The sequence below is a fragment of the Amblyomma americanum genome, chromosome 10, assembly GCF_052857255.1.
Source record: "Amblyomma americanum isolate KBUSLIRL-KWMA chromosome 10, ASM5285725v1, whole genome shotgun sequence".
Classification (NCBI taxonomy): Eukaryota; Metazoa; Arthropoda; class Arachnida; order Ixodida; family Ixodidae; genus Amblyomma; species Amblyomma americanum.
In genome coordinates, this window is record NC_135506.1 from 2090903 (window position 1) to 2099623 (window position 8721).

The 8721-nt window shown below is 47.7% G+C and overlaps 1 protein-coding gene across 1 annotated transcript in view; it reads left to right on the forward strand.

The window, feature by feature from the left end:
- Window positions 1-7349, forward strand: part of MAN1 (LEM domain-containing inner nuclear membrane protein MAN1) — a 46434-nt gene extending 39085 nt beyond the window's left edge. Inside the window, exons 12-13 of the mRNA XM_077640824.1 lie at window positions 1714-1792; window positions 7042-7349. Coding sequence (XP_077496950.1) covers window positions 1714-1792; window positions 7042-7202 — 240 coding nt within the window. The 3' untranslated portion in view covers window positions 7203-7349. The remainder of the gene's footprint in view (window positions 1-1713; window positions 1793-7041) is intronic.
- The last annotated feature ends 1372 nt before the right edge of the window (window positions 7350-8721 follow it).

An 8721-nucleotide genomic window follows, 5' to 3' on the forward strand; every position in this document is an offset into this window, starting at 1 on the left:
AAGTGTTATTTATTTCTGCAACAGCAGTTAAGGGCACATTTCTTGATTCTGCGCCGTCGGCGTAACATGGAGGAGCAAAAGGAAATGGCACCGTTAGTCGCGCGGTGGATTTGTGGCATCTTCTGTGCGCAGCTGCGTGAACTTGCACTGTTAGTGCCTCTGAGCACAGAGTGTGGCACTGCTTAGTGCAGTGAACGACTCACCACTGCTAACAGCTGTTCAAAAATCTCGCGTTGCACAGGCGTGATAACCATTGGCAATTTTTTTGTTTTTATTTTCATAATATCACAGACCTGTTTGGTCGAAGCAGGAAGTGCAGAAAGTAAATTAAAAGAAATAATGTTTGCAGTGCCTTGTACCGAAAAATGAGCACATTGCACAAATATTTTTAAAAACTCACGCATGAAAAATTGCAGATAACGAAACGTTTGCAACACATTTGTGCGCCTCTGACTACCTAGATGACGAGCAAAAATGAAAAATTGGAAAATAAATTGTTGAGACCTCTCACATTTTACGCATGTTTGAAAATTTCACAGGCAGCAAGTTCCACTAGGAGATAGTGTGTGCAAAAAATAACTTGTGTTAATTTGTTCTTTCAAAGTCGGAGGTCGAGCTATACTCATGTTTGTGTAGTGTTTTTCGGGATGATGGCGGCATGTCATAAGGTTTTGCTGAGATGCCAAGTTTTCCATGTGCCAAGGAGTGCAGATTGCAGTTACATGGACACTGATGCTGCCCTTTGGTTGGTGTATCTGGTGCTCAGCGCACGCCTGCATATTGCAGCACCGCACCAAGTGGTGTCGCGGACAAGATATTGGGGGATTGTCTCATGCCTTTTACAGCACGGCAGTATTTTGTTCTTTTTCGGACATTTTTTTAGCTGGCTCGGGCAGTTTGACCTAGCCACGGCAAAATCCATCCGAATGGCACGAACAGTCGCAGCCAGAATAATAATGCAAAACTCACTTTGGTGCATTTTCATTTTCTCTTCCCTCACACTGCATGGAGGAATTAAGAAGTCTTCCCCCATCAATGTGCAAGTGCACGAGTGCCTCTCTCACAAGTTTCAAACAGTTCTCCAGTTTTTGCTAGGTAACATGCAAAGGGAAGTTTGGTGTGCTATTCTGATGGTGGCATAACAGTGCAGCAGCACATAGCAAAGAGAATAGAAGAACACAACACAATGCTGAACAAACAGCTGGCATTTATTTGGGGCACTACACGTATTAGGAGACGCAGGCAAACCAAAAATTGAAAACAAATACACAATATTAGTATTATGGCTGCGAGTGCACACGTTAGGGTGGAAAGACTGTTTCCAGCGCAAAATGATAACATAACACTGCTTTTTTCTGCTGCTTGTAGTGGATGACAAGTGGCTTGGTATTTGGTTTGGCACGCCCAATCTGGCCCAGCATTTCACTAGCAAGGCATCATGTTAAAGGTGTTCTTCAGTATGAGTAGTGATAGTTATCACAATATGCCGAGACTCCACTGCTGAATTGTGGGCAGCGAATTGTAATTGGCTATATCCTTTCGCCTTTCACCCTGCCGCGCTATTCCTCCCAGGGCATGTCGCACAAACTTGCCCAAACCTTTACGCTGCTCAGTGACCTTTCACCATATCCTTTGGTTCTCTAACTGGTTGTGGTGAAGTTGTTGGAGTGCTTATGACGATTCTCCATGACTTTTTTTTTTGTCTGGAACCAGGGCTGTGTCTACATGAAGTGTGCCAACCTAGATTCGGCAGGCCAAGCCTATCGGGCCCTGCATGGCTCATGGTTTGATGGTAAGTGCTGCAAGGGTGACGTCTTGCGTTATTCTTTTTTTGTTAGAACTGTTCGGGACTGGAACAGTTTGCCATCGAGCATTGTATGTATTACATCTAACGAAGCATTTTTCCATGCACTGCAATAATTGCTTTATACCTATAAATGAAGTCTGTACCCCCCTGCTGTAATGCCCTGCGGGGCGATGCAGGTAACTAATAAATAAAATAAATAAATAATAATTAAAACTGCTTATCTCTCTCATGCTAGAACATACCTTATTTACTCGCATATACAAGTAGCTCAACCTGTTTTTCCTAAACTGCACCACCCAAACCCTATATGTGACTAATTGTGGTAGTAGTACCATATTTTAATGTGACAGTGTTAAGGGCCCGTGTCGCAAAAAACCCAGTGTCATCGGGGGCATTGGCTGTGAGCAAAAAATCCTCCTCCTCCTCCTCGCGGTGTACGCCACTTCCCCAACAGATAGCGCGCGACGGCAGCGCCTCCCACTCGTCTCGTTCGGGCGCAGTGGGGCAGTGCGGGCACGCAGGAATCACGCGGTGAGCGGCGAACAATGCAGCGCACATCCAAAGCACGTTCACCACAAAGCTTGTGGCTTGCTGCCCATTCGTTCGGCACGGAAGCTATGCTGGCGTTTGTGGCATCGGGTTTGTCAAGAACAATGTGCCGACGAATGACGACTGCAACTTGAGTCCCGGGTGTTTCGGCAAGGCACCTGGCAGCGCTTCTACGTGGTTTGCCGCTCCGCACGTCCGTTTCACCGTACGTAGCAGAGCGCTTTGTCTAAGGGGAAGGCGTCATGCCGAACGGGCGATGGCGCTCCGTGGACTCCCTGGCAGTGCTGCAACAGGCTGTCACGTTCCACTCTTAAAGGTGAAGCTTAAGCGTCCTCCAATTTTTCACAAATATAATGCGGGATGCGTGTTTCTTGCCTCAAATTGCTTGCATCAGAATTCCCGTCATGTTATATTTGGAGCCAATGTACAAATGTAGCTTTTAAGGCGAATGCCTTTAATGGCTCGTACTCCCGGTCGAGATCCTGTCTGTCCGTTACATCCAAAGCCTGAAACAGTGCCAGTTGTGACCCTTTCCCGCACCGGCGCACACCCTCCTCGCCTCTCGGCGAGAGGTGGTGGCACTGAAGTATATGCGCAGCTGTGCATAGCAACAGTGACATCACCTGCGCCGGCAGGCAGAGTGAGTACGCGTTGCAGCGGCGCTCCTTCGCCAGACGTGTCGTTGCAGTCGAGTGAATGAGTCGGATGGCTCCCCAGCGGCCCTGTGATTCCGCACCAAGCAGTTCGGACAAGCGCAGGAAGGCGGATTACCCCAACACCAAATAGCGGAAGATCAACAAACGAATGAATGGCCACAGGCTTTCGCCGAACACCCTTTAGAATTTCCAAAGTGTCCTCCTTATTCTTTTCTGTTTTGTTTTTAGTGATGCCTTGCTAGTGAAAAAGCCATCCTGTCTGTGGATGGAGCCTTCAGCTGCGACCTGCCACTGTTGGCAGGTGGAGCGCACTAGCACTAAGTGGGTTACTAGCGAAAAAAAGGTAGGGTTTGAACTTAGTTAAACCTTGTAGGATGCGCACAAGCACTTGAGGCAACACCGCCTCAAAGGCAAACGCATACAAGATCTTATCGTTAACTGGTGGGGGTGGTGCGAGGCCTCCGCTGCTGGTGCTTGGTCAAAGGTTGAGGCTTCACACATAACCTTGGGTTTTTCAGCTTTGCTAAAAGCAGTTGCTGTGTCCTGGTGAAGCCTCCAGCTGCCACGGTTGGCAGGTGGCAGAGCTGAGAGAGAAAAATCCTTTTGTCCACTTTTAGAGGAGAGGAAAATGGATGTGCTGTAATGAGAAAGAGTATTCTGTGTCAAAGTGGAAGGGGCTCGAAAAAGAGTAGAAATTCTACTTCTACTTGACAGGGTTCGAACCCCCTTGGTACAATAGCAGACCATGAGCATTTACAATAAAGAGTGCAAGATTCAGAAAGACACAAGTTATACAGTATTAATGTAATATTAACATTAATGTACTGTACTGCACTGATAAGGCAAGTGTAGTGTAGCGGAGGCTGCAGAAGTTGTGCGCCCGCAAAACCATATTACTCCATCCACATATCATTCGTTCTTCTTGAAGCCTGTGAGTGTTCGGACGAAAACAAACGGCATTATATAACAAAGTGCTAGCATTGGGAGACATGATTGAAGCTGTGAGGCGCTCAAATGTTCAGTCTTGCCGGCTGTAATTTTCACTGAATGTGAACTAGTACTTTTTAGGCATGAAGGCAGTCATAGCAATTCACCCCACTAGTCGTGTATTGTACCGCTGCATGTCAATCTTACTTCTCGAAGTTTCACTTAGTCACAGGATTAAAATGGGGTGGCAAAATGAAGTGCAGGAGGCAGTGCGCCAATTGTTCCAAATAGCGCCAAACTGTGCCAAAAGGCAAAACCTGCTACATGCTGCTACGTTATGGCATAAGGAGCAATCTGCGCCAATCTTGCGCCAAAACTCTACATTTACTTAGGAACAAAATTCTCAGGTGCTGCATGTTATCCTTCACAAATGTATGCATACTGCATATCAAGCTGGCTGGGCCCCTTGCCATCCCGCGTAATGAAAACAGAGAGGCGAAATAGGCCTGTAGCATGCAGGGATTTACTCTGGTCATCCGGTGGTGTGGAGGGCACGCTGGAAATGCGCAAATGCGCATGGCAAAAGCATTCACAAACAGAGCAGGCCTTGACTTCCATGTCTTTGCTCGGCTGAAGTGGAGAAACTGCACACGTCCGCAAAGTTCTCAGTGGGCGATGATTTTGGGGTTCGCTTAGTTCCCGTATCAAAAAAGAGGCGGATAGCCCTGGATAATTGTTTTTACTCATGTCAAACTATCTCCCTGCGTCATGGTTCCCGTTCTCCAGCGCACATTCAACGGCCTGAAACTTCACTTTTGCATCGTAGCTTCTTCACTTTGCGGCTTTCATCATACTGAGTAAAAATAACACAAGACGTTTGCGACGCCATACAGATGAAACGCTGAAATCGAAACTTTCGAAAATGTGACCGGACTGAATGTGGCAGTGACGCACTCTTTGTGCTGCTGGCGTATTGACTCTGTCTGTTGCGGGATTATGTGATCTCAGCCGTAGGACAGCACTTTAAAAAGTTTCAGCATAGCACGGTCCGCTGCTGTTAACTGGGTGAGCTATCTTGCGCATGCGCAGATAGCCCTGAGGAGCGCACACCAGCCACTGCGCAAGCGTAGTTGGGTCCCCTGCTTCCCGCGGAAGCAGATCACAGTAGTGGATCACGCTGTGCTAAAACTGTATGATAACTGTATGATAGCGCGAAAAGGCACTTTTGGCTGCTCCAAAAGCTACCCTAAAGTGACCTCAGCCAATCACATCACTATGGTGGTTGCCAATCACAGTACTTCAGATTTGTGTAAGAGCTTGGTTTTCAGCTAAAATAATCTTTATGCCTTAAGAAACTGGTAATCCATCAAAGCTCACTGTCGCTTTAAAGCTCATGTAAAAGCTTGGTTTTCAGCTGAAGTACTGCAAAAACCCGCTTATAATACCAAGTTTTTTTTTCCAGAACTTAGCATGTCAAAATTCAGACTCTTAATATATGTGGATGTAAACAATTTTCAGCCCAAATTAGGAGTTCGGACACATTATTACTCGGTGCTACCACCATCACACTTCCAGCGAGAAGGGATGCTATCTAATGGTGGCGTCGGTTGACTGTTTCGATGGTTTCGGTTCCAACGCTGACCTCACGTCTTCTCGCATGATGTCAGTACCGTGAATGCAGTACTCATCTGCTTTTGAAAGGAAACTACAGCTGCCGAAAGCATCGGCATCGCATCAAGCGCTGTTACATGGATTGGATGAAGTAGGGAGATCCACGCTGTACAGTTGGATCGAGGACGCTTGGGTCAGCATTCCCAAGGAGCCTGTCAGTTGTGATCTGAAGAACTGCTGGATATTGAACGCGCTCAGCAGGACTATATCTCCTACAAGGGACTCTCGGCAGATGGTACACCCGATGGCAATAATCACTGAGGCCCCGACTCCAAGAGCACTTCATGGGCGTGCATGCGCCCATGAAGTACATTCCAGATATCAGCGCCTGCACTGCTGTCCCGTGCATGTGCTGGAAGCGGCTTACCTGCATGGCTCCCACGTGTGCCAAGGAGAGAGTGAGCTCTGATCAATGGTGCTGGCGGTGTCTGCGCGAAGTAGGTAGCAAGCCAGCACCAGGAGATGCCAGAGCGGCGTGCCTTTTTTCGACGCCTGGTGGTGGTGGTGGAAACATTTATTGCCAAATACCGAGGTGGGCAAACCCCCTAACATGGCACGAGGCAACCCTTAGGGGGCTGCCCTTACAGGGCAAAGGACAGCCCTTGGAGGGCTATCCGCTTCAGGGTGTCAGTAATTATCCGGCGCTGGTCAGCAGCAGCAGAGCTGGCGGAGGGTGGGGGAAGGCAGGACATGTGAGGAGGACATGAAGGAAGTCTCCCGGTTTCCCACAGAGCTTACAAGAAGAAAGGGATTGATCGGGGTAGCGGGCATGAAGGAGAATAGGGTAGGGAGCAGTTCGGGTCTGGAGTCGGCGCCAGTGGGAGGCCTGGATTAAGGTTAGGGAGGGAGCCGGCGGTGCATAAACGCGCCGGGTATCTCGGTAGTAGGCAAGAATATCTTTTTCGACGCCTGGCGCTGAACACGTGAGCGCGCGCCGCATGTACGCCTTGAGAGGCTCTACCGAGCGCGAAATGCAGTGCAAATAAATACTTTCAGTGCGCATTCCTCACTCGAATTATACATGGACGAAAACTTTTTTTTTGCGGTTTTGCTATCCTCAAATTACACCTCTTATTATATTCGGGTCTGTATTATACGAGCGTTTTTACAGTAATTTTATGCCTTAAGAAATTAGTAATCCATTAAAGTCCGCTTTGACTTGAAATGGTTCTTAAAACATCAGTGAGCGTTTATGCTGCATGCAAGTCCATGATTTTTTTTTAATTCCCACTCTCATGCCTCGCGGTGCCCCCTCCTCCCTCTTTCTCTCTCTCCGTTTTCTTTTGTCTTTTACTTTCTTTTGTGGAAGGGTGGTTCAATATCTATAGGTCTCTTGCTTTTCTCACTGTTTGCTCAGGGCCCTTTTAATACTACTCTGAAGTTGGGGTCCGCTCTAGAGGGCCTGAAAAGGATGTCTTGTGCTATTCCCAGGGAACCTGATTACGGTGAAGTACCTGCGACTGGAGCGATACCACGACCGCTTCCCGGAGGCAAAGTTCCGCTATGCCCCCCTGCGACCCAGCAACTCGTTGCGGTTGTCCATCAACAGCAGCCCCCCACACCACTTCCCTTCGGAGGAGGACACCCTTTGAAGGGGACTTTTAGGCTGAACGATTATTATGAATATAAATATTCTCGTGTTGTTTTCGGGTACTGCCGAAGCTCTTCGCCTGGGATGCGTGGAGCACTCAAAATTTAAGCTTCATAATAATAATAAAGAATGCATTAACTGTCAAAAATTCCAGAGTGCTGTTGTTATTGGCCCAAGAAGAATACATACAAGAGAAGCTTGTTGAAAGCAAGGGCAGCAAAGGGGTAGGTTATTAATGTGATAGCAATTAGGTTGTCTCTCAAAAAATTTCCGGCTTCTCTGTCACAAAATTCCCTGAGAGAGGTCATGTGACCTTGTGACATGACAACCTGCCCACCATGGAAGGTGATAGCCTGCCTACTGGATAGTGAGCAGACTGTCCACTGTCACCAAATTTAATGCAGTTTCCACCTGCCCACAATGGCGCTGAATATGAGCCTTGCAGAAGCTCTGGAAGAGAAACATGGGTCTCGCAATCCCCACCAGTGGTTGTGTTTGGAACAGCCATTTGCTGGGGCAGTGGCGCATTGCTTAATCGCCCCATCACTGCATCAGTAGGGTTACGAGGACTCCCGAGACTTACGAATGCCATCAAGAGGGTCATACCATCACCTCCACGTGGCCACCAATGAACGAATCATGGAGCACTGCCAGATTTGAACGTCTGAGGACCCCAAAAATTTTGGAAGTAGGCCTAGCCCAGAAAATGGATTAAGGTGGATTAACACGTTTAATGTGGATTAGTAGGCTATGTTAGTCCAATCCCATATGGTAATCCAATGGAAAGTACTTGAACATTCTAGAAGGCGATGACTCATGCCAATCATACAAGGGCAATGAAGCCAGGTCCAAACAGAGTTCGGAACTGGTTCCCATTGCCCTTGTATAGTTTGCTTAGAAGAATATTAGACACTCAACATACTGTAACAGCGCGTAAAACTGAGACCAAGAACAAGGCGAGACGACCACAGCACTAACAACTGAATCCTTTATTCAGAAAGAACTGCTTTTAAGGCTGCAGATGAAAACAAACCTAAGCAACGAACACTCCTGGAAGTTGTAGAGATGCCAATAAAAAGGTTTCAGCAGATACCATCATGACGTTAGCACTCATCATATGAAAATGCAAGGTGAAAAGGGCACAGTGCACAGTCTGAGCCAGTAATGCCTTGCAAGCTCAGATTGCAGGAACACAATCTCATTTTTATGCAGTTTCATTGCTGATTTCACCACGCACGCTTCCCCTGTCTTCCAGGATAAAGTTTCGCGGAAGTGGTAGAGGCTTTTTTAGAGCGAAAGCTTTATTACTACATGCCTCCCAAGGCCAGTCTTTATGCCTGTTCGACCTTGAGGGCCCGGCGCACAGACAAACCACGTGACTCCCCAAGCAGTGGCACACCTGCGCGCGCTCATCGGCTTCGCTGCTGTAATACCACGTGGTTAGGAAAGGGCAGGCTGGGCGAGGCACAGCTGCACGCTAGCCGGCTTCGCCATTGTGATAACACGTTACTAGGAGAGGT